Consider the following 14,623-nt stretch of genomic DNA (forward strand, 5'->3'; position numbering starts at 1 on the left):
ATAAATAAATAAATAAATTTTAAAACACAGGTTTTGGAATAAGACAGACACGGGTTTAAATGCTGGCTCTGCCAAATAAAGCTCTGTCACCATGGAAAGTGTGGAAAGGGGCTTATGATCTTTGAGTCTCTGATATGTCATCCTCATCATATAGAATTGCTGAGATTAAACAAGCACTTAGCACAGTTTAAGGGCAACACACACATGGTGTCTGTGACTGTTATTAATTCTCAATTCCACTTGCTAATTTCAAGTAGGGATACAAATGAAATGAAATGAGTAATAAAAAAATTCAAAAGGCAGCTGGGTGTGGTGGCACACATCTATAATCCCAGCAGTTCAGGAGGCTGAGACAGGTGGATGGCAAGTTCAAAGCCAGCGTCAGCAAAAGCGAGGCGCTAAGCAATTCAGTGAGACCCTGTCCCTAAATAAAATACAACATAGGGCTGTGGATGGGGCTCAGTGGTCGTGAGCCCCCGAGTTCAACATTCAGTACCAAAAAAAAAAAAAAAAATTCAAGACTACCAATTGGGAGGCAGGAGAGCAGATGGGCAGAGCAATTTAGATAGGACATTCTGTCCTTGCATAAAACAAGCTGTGCAGAGAGGCTACAGAACAGTGCCTCCCTTCTGCGCAGGGGCAAAAAGCAGCATCCTTCTTCTTTTTTTTTTTTCAGTAATAGATGGAAACATATATTTATTTTTATGTGGTGCTGAGGATCGAACCCAATGCCTCACACATGCTGGGCAAGTGCTCCACCGCTGAGCCACAACCCCAGCCCAAGAAGCAGCATTCTTGTGGTTCCATTTATAAGAGTGCTGGACCCCACTTAGGGTCCCTGCTGACCTTCTTTATAGATAAAAACAGGTAAGGGGGCTGGGGTTGTGGCTCAGTGGTAGAGCACTTGGCTGGCACGTGGGAGGCCCTGGGTTCGATCCTCAGCACCATATAAAAATAAATAAATAAGATGAAGGTATTGTGTCCATCTACAACCTCCAAAAAAATTAAAAAAAAAAAAAAAAGGTAAGGCAAGGTTCTAGAAGCCCCACTGCACTTTGCTGCTGGGATGCTACAGGATGTGCAGAGGCTAGGCATGTGGACAGAGGCAGCATCAGTGACAGTGGCAGCAAGAAGACAGTTTTGTGATGGGTGCAGGTGGTAAGTAAGCAGCACTGACTCCATGAGGAAGAGAGTGGGAAAGTCTGGAAAATAATTTTGTCTGTCTCAAAATAAAATTTAAAAAGGGCTAGAGGTATTAGCTTAGTGATAGGGTGCTTGCCTAGCATGTACTAAGCCCTGAATTCAATCTCCAGTATCTCTCTCTCTCTCTCTCTCTCTCTCTCTCTCTCTCTCTCTCTCTCACACACACACACACACACACACACACAAAGTTTTTTTTTAAATATTATTTTTAGTTGTAGTTGGACACAATACCTTTATTTTATTTATTTATTTTTATGTGGTGCTGAGGATCAAACCCAGGGCTTCACATGTGCTAGGTGAACACTCTACTGCTGAACCACAACCCCAGGTGTGTCTACTCATCTCATCTGAGCTTTACAACAAGTTCCTCGGTGTGCGTAGGGCAGGCAGTGAGACAGGCTCAAAAAGATAGTGTTTTGTGTCCAAGGTCATATAATTAAGGACCCTAGGAATCTGAACCTGCTGAAGTACCCTTTTTATGATGGTGTACTGTCTTTCCGGAGTGCATTCAGGACAGTCTGGGGCCAAAGAGGGCCTTTGCAAGCCCAGGCTCTGGGAACAGGACAGAGGCGCAGAGCTGGGCAAACATTGGGTCAGTGGGAATTGGCAGCCTGACCTAATAAACATGCCAGGGCTATTCTGGGTGGCACGCAAGGAAGGAAGAGTTGGGGGAAGGGATTCCGTAATTGGGACACCAAATTTCCCATCTACTCCCTCTTCTGCCCCAGGCCTGCTTTCATGATTGATCCCTCTAGTAGGAGGGTTGTGGCTGACAGCCCAGAGCTAGGGGCATTTATCCACCTTTCCCAACAGAGACCCACAACAGTTATCACCTGCTTGGCTGATCCCAAGAGTTCTCATAGGACCCCTCTTCATAGCCCTGCGATCACAATTTTTTTCCTTTAATATTAAAAAAAAAAAAAAAAAACCATCAAATCTCAGCTCCATTTCGTTTTGCTGACTCTGTCTGATCACCTTTTCTCCCCTGTTCAGAAAACAAGCGTCCAACATCATTGGGTGTTTTCTCTTGTAGGTCCTCCATGTGTACCCAACACAGCAAATTTGGTTTTCTGTGATCTGGTCACTCCGTCCCTGCAGCTTACCTTTCCACCTTGCTGCAGTGCCCTGTGAGTCTGAACTCTCAGTCTCCTCTTTCCCTTCTGCTCACTGTGCCAGCCCTGCCAGGGACAGGTGACTTCCCCTGTTTCAGATTCCTTTCAGTTCTCCCAGAAGTCTAGGAGACTCCACACAGAGCTAAGAATGTTCTTACTAGGGCAAATGTTGCCTCTATGATGAAACCAGTTTGACTTTCTTCCCTTCTAGAACAAGGACTGTTCTCTCTTTAACCCATTAAGTTCCAAGTTTTCAAGTCTGTGAATATGTCAATGAAATGTGACACAGGTGCATCAAAATAGGTTGGGAATCATAATTATTATATAACTTAAGATCATCAGTATTATTAATGACATCATTAATAATAGCATCAGTCATCATTCGATCATCACTTTAAAAAAAAAAAATAGAATCCTGTGGGCTAGGATTGTGGTTGAACAGTAGAGTGCTCACCTAGCACATGAGAAGCCCTGGGTTTGATCCTCAGCACCACATAAAAATAAAATAAAAGATGTTGTGTCTGCTGAAAACTAAAAAATAAATATTAAAAAATTCTCTATTTAAAAAAATATAAATAAATAAATAAAATAAAGGTATTGTGTCCAACTACAACTAAAAATAATATTTAAAAAAAAAACCTTTGTGTATGTATGTGTGTGTGATACTGGGGATTGAATTCAGGGCTTAGTACATGCTAGGCAAGCACCCTATCACTAAGCTAATACCTCCAGCCCTTTTTAAATTTTGAGACAGTTTCAATATATTGCCCAGACTGGCCTCATACTGGATATCCTCCTGTCTCAGTCTCCTGAGTTGTTGGGATTACAGGCAGGTGTCACATACTCAGCCTTAAACACTTTCTTAAGGCCATAAGTGGCAGAGCAGGGACTAGAATTCAGAATGTTCCAAATCCAAAGTCCAGTCCCATCCTGTACCATGGTGGATTTGTAAAGAACCTAGGCTGGGGGCTGGGGGTGCAGCTCAGTGGTAGAGTGCTTGTCTGTCATGCATGAGGCCCTGGGTTCAGCCCCCAGCACAAAAACAAAAACAAAACCCAGAATCTCGGGTGGATTTGGATACAGTGGCCAAAATACTCAAGTTACAATAAAATTTTGTGAACCCTAAATCATGGGCTATGGACATTATCAATTAAATATATAACTCTTAGAGGAGAACTTTATATAAATTCAATTCAAAATAAAGGCAATTATGAGAAAATAAAAATAAAAGATCATATTTGTAAAATAGCTATTGCTGGAGTTGGTTGCAAAAATGCTTTTTGAAAGCAACTTTAATACAAAATTGTGATTGTGCAAGGTACCTCACCTGTGATTATGTTATCAACCAATGGCTACAGAGAGATAGTGGAGAAAAAGGAGAAATGGATTAACTTCCAAAATAAATAGACTCGGGCGTGTCTCAAGGGTTGCCTAACACTGACTCCCTGTTCCCAAGTCATGGGTGGAGTCCATGCTTGTGGCTCCAGGAGGAGGAGGGAAAATGCTTTTCCAACAAAAGCTTTCTAAAGGGACAATACAACCTTAGGTAATTTCTTTCAAACAATGTCTTTTCTTCTCAGTTCAAGCAGATTTGGTGTTCTCATCCCTGGAATAGCACAGGCCCCAGGAAAGCAAAATATCCCACACTTATTGAGCAAATGGAACAATGCCCTGATTAGTTAAATATGCTTGGGGAGAAAGAGCTTTTCTGTTAGTTTTTTTTTTTTTTTTTTTTTTTTCTTGAGCCCTGATTTAGTTATGTTACAAATGGTGGGAGCCAACACTGAAGGAAAGCATCTTTTTCTCTGGAAGGGGATGTACTCAGATCCCAGAGCTCCCAGAAATGAGGAAAGCCATATTCAAGGACCTTCTCTACCTTCAACTTTCCACTGGGAAATGAGGGACTTGAGGCAGATATTTAGAGATCCAGGCTACCAACTCCCTGCTCCATCCCAGGCTGCCCCTCCGCCCCTCTGCTGAGTCACAATCTCAGTGGGATTGCAATTATGATGAATTGTTTTTACTTTATTCTAACCACCACTGCTTTAAAAAAAAGAGTAATTTAAAAAACTTGTTTCATATAAAAATCCCTAGCTCCATTTTTATTTGCCTTTTGATTTCATATTTTTGGTACTGGGGAATGAACCCAAGGGCACTTTACCACTGAGCCACATCCCCAGGTCTTTTTTTTTTTTTTTTTTTTTTTGAGAAAGGGTCTAAGTCGCTGAGGCTGGCTTCAAACTTGTGATCTTCCTGTCTCAGCCTCCTAATTCACTAGGATTATAGGCATGCATCACCAAGCCCAGCTTGATAAATGTTTTCAAAGTAATTTATTTCTTGAAGTTCTTTTTTAAAGTAATCTGTAATAACTATTCATATAATCTGTATTTAGCTGCAGTAGAGAACACTGCTTTATATATTTTATCCTTACCCAGATATATTTTGTATGTTTTCTGTACAAAACATATACTGTCTATTCTGAGCAAGTATATATTTGTTCTATATAAAATAGCATGGTTAGATTGTGAATATACTTATCCAGAATTATAAAAATTGTATAATTATATCTTTAAATTATCAATACAAAATTTTTCAGGAACACAGTCCAATTGGAATTCATCTAGAAGAGTTGCCAGCACAAACCTGTAAATATAGACAGGGGAGATATGCAGATTTAAATTAAAGGGCATCTGTTTGGTACTGGAAAACACTGTAGAGGTGAACTAAAGAAAGAAGTTTTTGAGGAATGACCAGAATTTGCAGGTTTCCCAATAGCAAAGAAAACTCCTTTCTTGCCAGGTGCTGGGTGCACACCTATAATTCCAGCAACTTGGGAGCATTGCAAGTTCAAGGCCAGCTTCAGCAACTTATCAAGGTCCTAATCAATATAGTAAGACCCTGTCTCAAAATAAAAAATAAAAAAGGCTGGGATGTAGAGCTGGGGATATGGCTCAAGCGGTAATGCGCTCGCCTGGCATGCTCGGGGCACTGGGTTTGATCCTCAGCACCACATAAAAATAAAATAAAGATGTTGTGTCCACCGAAAACTGAAAAATAAATATTAAAAAAAAATTCTCTCCTCTCTCTCTCTCTCTCTCTCTCTTAAGAAAAAAAAAAAAAGGCTGGGATGTAGCTCTGTGGTTAAGCACCCTGGGGGGCGGGGGAGGAAGAGGAGGAGGAGGAACAACTCCTCTGAAGCAAGAAACCAGAAAACAAAAATCAAGGGGCTGGGGATGTGGCTCAAGCGGTATCGCGCTCGCCTGGCATTCATGCAGCCCGGGTTCAATCCTCAGCACCACATACAGACAAAGATGTGTCCGCTGAAAAACTAAAAAATAAATAAATATTAAAAATTCTCTCTCTCTCTCTCTCTCTCTCTCTCTCTCTCTCGCTTTAAAAAAAAAAAAACTCAAATCAAAACCCTCAGTTCCAGATTAAAAGAAACTAACAAGGCATAATAATTAAACAAAATACATAACCTCAGGTGGAGATGGAGGAAAACCTGAAATTGGTGATTGTACTTTGGTTATGTAAGAGAATGTCCTTGTTCTTAGAAAATACAAGTAAAGGGTTAGAATGTTTGCAACTAAATCACAAATGACTAGGGTCCGGGGAGACAGAGGGAATTAAAATAAGATATGTCAAAGCGTTAAAAATTTGGTGCACAGTATAAGGGAATTCTTGGCACTCTTTTTCCAATTCTTATGTTCCAGAATAAGAAGTTAAAAAATATGCCTTCTAGGGCTTGGGTTGTGGCCTAGTGGTAGAGCACTTGCCCCTCACAGGTGAGGTACTGGGTTTGATCTTCAGCACTACATAAAAATAAATAAATAAAGATATTGTGTCCATCTACAACTAGAAAAAAAATATACATTTAAAAAAATTGTGTTCTCAAAGCTTCTCTCACCCCATCTGTAGTTGAGAACTTTGATAACATGACTACATCAAAATATTAAGAAATTCTTGCTGGACATGATGGTACAATTTGTAATCCCAGTGACTTGAGGGGCTGAGGCAAGAGGATTACAAATTTAAGGCCAGCTCAGCAACTTAGCAAGTTGCCTAAGCAACTTAGTGAGACCCTGTCTGAAAAAATCAAAAGGGCTGGGGCTGTGGCTCAGTGGTTAAATGCCCTTGGGTTGAATCCCTGATACCAGAACAAAAACAAAAACAAAAAAAACCTTCCATCTGCAAACCTTCGACTCAAGAACTTCTCTAAGTACAAAATAACCTTATAAAGCAGAAGCCTCATCAGCATCTGCCTCCAGAAAATAGTCCTAGAGTAATGATTTTTGAACCTGGCTTCATTGCAGAATCACCTGGAAACTTTAAAGGAGGGGGGCGGGAGGTGTCCTGTGATCTACCATGATCCTTTAAATTAAACTCTTTGGAGCCCAACTCACACATAATTCTATCTGTGGCCAGGGTGGAGAGCCTCTGTATTAGAGGGGTACATGATCTACTTAGCAACCCACTCATGACTTTGGCATTTACAACTGCACAAGTTGGACCAGCCCTTCAGAAAGCAGAGAAATCAAGTAGACATCAGATGCTCCAGTGTGAAGCTACAGACATTTGCTAACTTCCCACCAGCTCTAGGGAGATTCCTGCCCTTCCTGGAAGTAATATTCCTAGGATAGAGAGAGCAAATACAGGGAAGTGCTGTCCCTTCATTGCTTTACACAGATTTGCAAGGAAGGGAGGGCAGTCCAGCTTGGTCACCCTGTTAGGCTTTGATATTCAGCCTTGTTCTTCCCGGATACCAGCAGAGGGCGCTACATACCCAGCTAATGGACGCAGCTGCACCTAAGCACTAGGAGACGGAAACAGGTGGAAATGCTGAATCACCCAGCTGAGTGAGGCTGTGAAGACTGAATCATGCCTCTATCATGTCATGATCTGATTACTTCTCTATATTTCCCACTGGACTATGAGCTCAGACTGTGTCTGATTTATCTTCTGTCTGCAGTCTTGCAGGTGCAGGACACAGCAGGGATGGGCAAATATTAACTGTTGTTGCTATTTCTGGCACCTGACAAATGAGTATTCACCATAAGTGAACAGATGTTAGTTAGCCTCACTGGGACTCTCAAGAAGCCAGAGGTCCCTCTGCCCTCCCTGCCAGGCCTCTTGCAGGTGGCTTTTGCATTTTTGCATCTTGGGCCAGGCTCATGGCTAATAAGACTTTTTTTTTTTTTTTTTTAATACACTTCCTTCATGGAGGGAGACCCCAATAAATCAGGTTGTAAGAAATTCATGGTCCCTCTGCATCCCACTTATCCCTTCCCAAGTCCTAGAACATCTGTCACCAGCAGGTGGGGCCTCAAGCCTCTCACCACCCACAACCTAGAAGGAGCTTGCAAGGCCTTGGGCCCAGACAAAGGGCAGGAGACTCACACTCCAGCTGGCACCAGCGGCTGGAACTTCCACTGTTCCTCCTCACAGTCCAGGAAGAGCCGGTTCATGATCTTGTTCTTCTCCTCAGGGGGAATGAAGTTCTCGATTATTAGGTACCTGGGAGTGGGAGTAAGGAAGAGATGAGAAATGGGGTCAGGGAGAGTGCCCGGGGTACTGGAAAGGCTGAAGGATTAGAAGCAATGAATCAAGAGGCAGAGGGAACTGCGGTGTGTGTGCGCGCGTGTGTGCACACGCGCAAAACCCAAGGTGGGGGAATAGGAATCCCTCCAATCCCCCCAGAATAAAATGAAGCTTGAAAACTACCGCTTCTAATACAAAGACTGTGGGCCCAGAGACTTTAGGGTTACTCTTGACCAGCACTAGCATGCCACACTGCTGCGGGGTGGGGGGGGGGTGTCCTCAAATTCAAACTTGAGTCCTGGCATGCACGCCTGTAACCCCAACTAAGAGGGAGATGGAGGCAGGAAGATCACAAGTTCAAGGTTAACCTGGGACATTCAGGGCTGGGGATATAGCTCAATGGTAACAGGGCTCCCCACCCCCACCTCCCAAAAAATCAAACTGAGGAAGTAGAAGAAAACTCCAGAATTATTAGGCTTGTCCTGCGTCAAACACGGTCTATTCCTGAGACATGGAATCATGGTTAAGCAGACGGTCAGACTAGGCCTTAGGGAAGAAGGGTCAGGGAGACCCTGAGGATGAGGGTGGCTGTGGAGACCTGGGGGCAGAAAAGGACCCGGCCCTACTTGAGCTTGAGTTCCCGGGTCTGCTCGTTCTGCGCCTCCTCCAGGTCCTGCCGCACGCGGATGTACTCGTCATGTTGGTCCTGGATCTCCGCCTTCACCGCCTGCAGCTTGGCGTAGAGCTGGTTGGGGACAGTTACAGCTCAGAAGCTGCCCAATGTGGCAGTGACGCCCCAGTCACCCAGCCTGGCCCTCAGGGCTGCTGGCTCAGGACCCACCTGCTCACTTCCCGGTGCTGCCTCATTCCCGTGAATCAGATGGGCTATTTAAAGGGCCTTTGTGTGTCCCTTTGCTGAGGCCTGCCGTGATTCCCTGCTCTTTCTTAGCTGCTTTAAGCATCATGGAATGTTCACACTGGAAACCTGAGGGACCTTTTGGTCTAACAACCTCTTTTGAATTGAGGAGGAAGCTGAGGCACAGACTAGCAAAAAGGTCACACAATTAATCAATACAAGAGCTAGGACCCCATCTCTTTGGAGAACCAGGGTTGGGTTGGAAGCTGAGCAAGTTGTGAAGGTGACTGGTTCCCACTTTCCAGGGATTCCCAAAAGTGGCAGCAGGATGTGGAGGTTGGCATTGGCCCTCATGTTCCATTCCTAAGCCACTGAGCATGTCCATGACAACTTCCCAGGTAGTGGTGTGGCTAGGACTCTCCTGGCCAGCTCTGGGACAGCCACATCAAAAACTCTGGGAGCTCCCAAGTGCTTCCCAGAATCCAAGCAGGAGTTTGCTACTTCTTGCCCTAGACCTCCATCTTATGTGCACATCTTTCCCCTGCCATGAACTTTGAAAGATCCTGGTGACCAGAGATTCTTATCACTTGACATGGTATGAAGGGCCTTGGCTCCCTTTCTAGGCTTCCACAGGCTTAATTCTTTCTCAGGTCTCTTTACGCTCTCTAGTCCTTCTCCAGATCCAGCTATCCAAACTGATTCTCTGATGACATTGTAAGGGAGGATGTTACCAAGGACTCTGAGTATGGCACACTGGAGACTAAAAGTGACAGCTTACAGCCTATGAACCCTCCCCAACAACTTGGTCCAGGAGAAAAGTATCTATTCCACCCCACGCCAGACTCCTGTCTCCTCCCTGCTCCTCACTCCACTGGCCCAGGCTATACAGCTCAGGGTTCAGTAGTTCATGTAAAAGTGGGAGGACTCCTTGAAGCACCACCCCTTGGGCAGGTGACTGTCTTGGGCAGAGGCTCTTGGGCCCTCAGCACATCTTTTTTTTTTTTTTAATAGTTTTTTAGTTGTAGATGGACACAATATCTTTATTTATTTACTTACTGTTATTTGGTGCTGAGAATCGAACCCAGTTCCTCACATGTGCAAGGCAGGCACTCTACCACTGAGCTACAGTCCCAGCCCTCTCAGCACATCTTGATCCATCCTGCTACAGCATCTCACCTTCTTGAGTTTCTTGGTTTTGACCTCCACCTCCTGCTGCAGGGAGGTGTAAGTACCCCGGAGCTCCATGGTCTCCTCATCTCGGAGCATCATCTCCTGCTGCATTTCGCGTTCACGACGTTTCTAGGCCAAGGAAGGGCAAGGGGACTTCAGTGGGACAGCATGTCCTGGGCAAGGGCCAAGGAAGCTCAGGGGACTGGCTCATTCTGTCATGGAACCTGACTTCACCATAACCCCGAGTGCCAGGAGGGAAAAGGGGACATTCTACGACCCATGTCCACTGTTCCCACCCATGGAGCAGTGGACATCGAGGTCTCCTCAGCTGCCATGGCCATCCCTTTGCAGGTACTGCCCCCTGTGGATGGAGACCCCAGCCCTAATAGCTGGCCTACTCCAGGGGTATTACCCACATACACAGATGCCAATCACACTGACTTCCAAGCCATCTCTCACTTGTCCTACATAGTGTCACTATTGATTGGTAACCAACAAATTGTGCTTCTTGAGGATTTAGGAAATGGTACACAGTTGGCAATGAACTCACAGCCTTGTGGAAGGTCCAGGAGTTCCTTCCAAGTTCCTTGTGGAGGCTGACATCATAGAGTCCTCCACTTCTCATCTACCAGCTAGCAGTGCCCCGAAGACCTCTGGCTGGCAGACCCATGAGACCCGGAGTGGCATGTCTTAGATTCTCAGCACTCTATTTTCCAGGGACCTTAGAGCATTACAGTGTATGAACTCACCTCCAAACCCTAGGCATTACCTCAAGGACATGTACCCCAAAGGGCCCTGAAGACGGGTCACCCTACCTGTTCGGCAATCTCCTGCCTCTTCAGTTCCAACATCTTCTGCTGCTCATTGGTGTGATCCATAATGTTTCTGCCACCGATAAGCAGCTTGCTCTCCATGGCCTGAGGACACACAGAGGTTCAGAGATAGGCTTTGCAAGGGGCCACAGCATCCTCAGCTCAGACATTATTCTTCCCTGCTATGTAATCCTTCTAGGAGTGAACACAAGATGTGTCCAAGACAGGGCCTTGTGGACCTCAATGAGAATAGAGTTTTCCCCTCCAGCTTCTTGAGCCCCAGCACAAGGCTCCCATTGTTGACAAGACCATTAGGGAGGCAAAGAGAGGGAGCCCCTCAGGGAATACAGGGCACCTGATCTATTTGCTTTGGATACAGAATGAAGGTTGGTTCACAGAGCCTGCAAGGAGGGTGGGTGGCAACCAGGCCCCACATGGTATTCAGGAAGGGGAGATAAAAGCGAGTCACTGGGCAGCCCAGCCCTTGCACTAAGTGGCTCCTGACTCAGGAAGACAGCTCTCTCCATGGACAGGAAGAAAGGGTCTCATCTTTGATGTGGAAAGTAGAAGCAAGATCCCAGGGAGAGATTCTGCAGCAACAGGCAGCACAATGGGGCCCCAGAGGCAGGGAGCGCTTTGGAGACAGCTTGAAAGACTTGGGCTCTACCCACGAGGCTGGAAGCCGTGGGCGAGTTACTCTACTGAGCTCCTGTCTATAGTGTTGCAACCACGCCACGTTCATTCCAGAATGGCTCCGATGGAAGGAAAGCACTATGGTAGTTGCTCAACTAAGCCCTTAACAGCCGTGATCTCCATCATCTTCTAAGGGGACTGACTATTCCTCTACTTATTTAACAAGTGAAGATGTTGAGAACAACCCGCCTGAGGTAACGCAGGTGAGATTTGAACCCACATCCCAGCCTCGCTGAGAGCAAAAGGTCCCAACGAATGCTTGGCACAGGCCGACAGGAGGTATTTCTGGAACTGGAAGCTGAATTAATAATGGATTTGTATGAATCATGACTCCATAAAATGCACTGTCACTACTGCCAATAAGAGGGTGCTGTCCCAGGGCAGCCAGCTGTCCTCTGATTTCATCGCAGACTTCCCGGAAGGTTGAAATCACCTTGAGCCACCAGAAGAAATTGGCTGTCTACCCACTGGAATTTTTCCCAGTGGAACCAGCTGACCTCCTGAGGGCTCTCAAAGCAGAGGTTGCTGTCAGACTGAGGAAGTAGGCAGCCACCTGTGAGAGCCCCATCCCTGAGGACAGAGCAGAAGACGGGTTAAGGGATGCTTTGGGAAGGTCAGACACTTGAACTGGGCCAGTCAGAGAAGCACGAGGACACCAGCCTGCAGATTCTCTGAGGCCAAGGAGAAAGGAAGGGGCTCTTGAATGCCAGCTGTCCTTACTGCCACACCACAGCCACCTGTGCCCCTGGTTAATGGTCTCACCATCTACCCATCACCACATCACTGACATAACTCACCTTGATGCCTTATTTATTTATTTATTATTATTTACTTATTTATTTATTAGTTATAGGTGGACACGATGTCTTCATTTTACTTTATGTGGTGCTGAGGATTGAACCCAGGGCTTCACGCATGCTAGGCAAGTGCTCTACCTCTAAGCCACAACCCTTCTTTTTGTTTGTTTGTAGTACTAGGAACTTGAACCCAGGAATGCTGTACTACTGAGCTATATTCCCAGTCCTCTTTTTTTATAATTTTTTATTTTAGTTATAGATGGACATAATACCTGTATTTATTTATTTTTATGCAGTGTTGAGGATCAAATCAAATGTGTCACACATGCTAGGCAAGCACTCTACCACTGAGCTACAACCCCAGCCTCCCAGTCCTTTTTTATTTTATTTTTATTTTTTGGCTTTTTTTTTATTGTTGGTTGTTCAAAACATTACATACTTCTTGATATATTATTTTTTTGAGACAGGGTCTAAGTTTTGAGGCTGGCCTGAAACTTGGCAATCCTCCTGGCTCAGCCTCCTAAGTCTCTAGGATTACAGTCATGCACCACCAATGACTGGTTTCTTGACTCCTTCTTGTTCAGGGTTGCATTTACACAACCCTGAGAGTGACTCCTGAAATTCAGCACCTTTGGCAGTTTACTTCCCTCACCTCGTCCCCACTGTGCATCTCACCCCCATCATCTGGCCAGTCGTTAAACACCATCAGATCTGTTTCTTGGTGTAGCCTATGCGACTCCTTCCTTTTGTCTTCATAACACCTGCTGACTTCCTTGCAACCCTTCTGACTCACCTGGACCACTGCTATGGGCTCCCCACTGCCTCAGTTTCCCTTTCCATCCAGCCTCACATGATACCCTATGGAATCCTCCAAAAACACAAGTCTGAACGGATGCTCTTCTGCTTCAAACGACTCCGTGGGTCTTCATTCCCTAGAGGAGGGCATCAAGGTCTGTAGCTGTTACAGGCCCCAGGTATTGGCTCAGCTTCCTACTCTCCGCTGACCACGGAGGCTCTGCACTCCAGTTTGCCGAAGAATTCTAGCTCCTGCGATATGCTGTGGCTTCCACAAATTTCACAAGGTTCTTCCTCCCACTCCATATCCACCTGGAAAACTGCCACCTGTCCTGCAAGACTCAGCTTGAGCATCCTGGGAAACTTTCCTTGATCCCCTCAAAGCTGTTCCTTTAAGGCCTCCTCAATAACCGGGACATGTTCCTACTATTTTCCCACAAGAGAACCATTATTTGTCTACATTCTGCCTCTGCTGTGATTCCTTCAAGACAGGAATCATGTATCACTCATTCCTCAAGGTCCCTGGGTCTTATCACAGATTGGCACATGGCAAGTACTCAATAGGCATTTGATGAACTGAATGGAATCCTCAATGGGGACTCAGATGATGGGTTCCTTTTTTTCTCTTTCTTCTTTTGACTTATTGACAACAAATAGGGCCTATATCCCAGCTGCTCCTTTGATTGATCAACCTATATTCTCTATCACAGGCTCTGAGCATCCGGGAAACCTGGCAGGAGGGGTGGGGTTGTGTAGGGGTGAGATAAAGGAGAGGAACTACACAGAGTAAGTCCCCTACCACTGAGGACCATGGATAACTGCTCTAACTACAGGGAAATGGATTTCTTAGGGGCCTGGTTTGTGGTCTGGTCTCCAAATCGGGGACACATGTGTCCAGTTTAGCCTGGGTTCTTGCACTTTCCTCAGCATTTTATGTGACTCTATCATTCTTTACTCTTTGCTAACTAATAAAAAGACCTGGGGCTGGGGATGTGGCTCAAGCGGTAGCGCGCTCGCCTGGCATGTGTGCGGCCCGGGTTCGATCCTCAGCACCACATACCAACAAAGATGTTGTGTCCGCCGAGAACTAAAAAATAAATATTAAAAATTCTCTCTCTCTCGTCTCTCACTCTCTCTAAAAAAAAAAAAAAAAAAAAGACCTTAGCCAGTGGCTTGGGAGGCTGAGATAGGAGGATTGCAAGTTCAAAGCCAGCCTCAGCAATGGGGAGATGCTAAGCAACTCAATAAGACCCTGTCTCTGTATAAAACTACAAAATAGGTCTGGGGATGTGACTCATTGATTGACTGCCCCTAGTTCAATTCCTGGTACCAAAAAAAAAAAAAAAAGACATTAGTTTTCAAATTTTGCTGCATAGTGTAATCACCTGGGAAGCTTTTAAACCATCCAGACCTAGAGAATCAGAACATGCCTTATACCTAGATCACCAGGTGACTGTTAGTACATTAATGTTTGGCAAGGTCTACTTTAAGGGGCATACTATTTTGTGGGAGGAGGATACTGGAGGTTGAACCCAGGAATGGTCTACCACTGAGCTACATCCCCAGTTCTTCTTATTTTATTTTGAGACTGTCCCACAAAGTTGCCCAGACTGATCTTAAACTTGCAATCCTCTTGCCTCAGACTCC

At 45.2% G+C, this 14,623-nt stretch overlaps 1 protein-coding gene across 1 annotated transcript in view; it reads right to left on the minus strand.

The window, feature by feature from the left end:
- The window catches only part of Kif3c (kinesin family member 3C), a 39,661-nt gene that overhangs the window by 7,498 nt on the left and 17,540 nt on the right, over positions 1-14,623 (minus strand). Inside the window, exons 2-5 of the mRNA XM_026392972.2 lie at positions 10,695-10,796; positions 9,886-10,008; positions 8,480-8,598; positions 7,713-7,829 (exon numbers count right to left, since the gene is read on the minus strand). Of these exons, the coding sequence (XP_026248757.2) occupies positions 7,713-7,829; positions 8,480-8,598; positions 9,886-10,008; positions 10,695-10,796 (461 nt within the window). The remainder of the gene's footprint in view (positions 1-7,712; positions 7,830-8,479; positions 8,599-9,885; positions 10,009-10,694; positions 10,797-14,623) is intronic.

This window comes from Urocitellus parryii, chromosome 12 (genome assembly GCF_045843805.1).
Source record: "Urocitellus parryii isolate mUroPar1 chromosome 12, mUroPar1.hap1, whole genome shotgun sequence".
In the NCBI taxonomy this organism is placed as follows: Eukaryota; Metazoa; Chordata; class Mammalia; order Rodentia; family Sciuridae; genus Urocitellus; species Urocitellus parryii.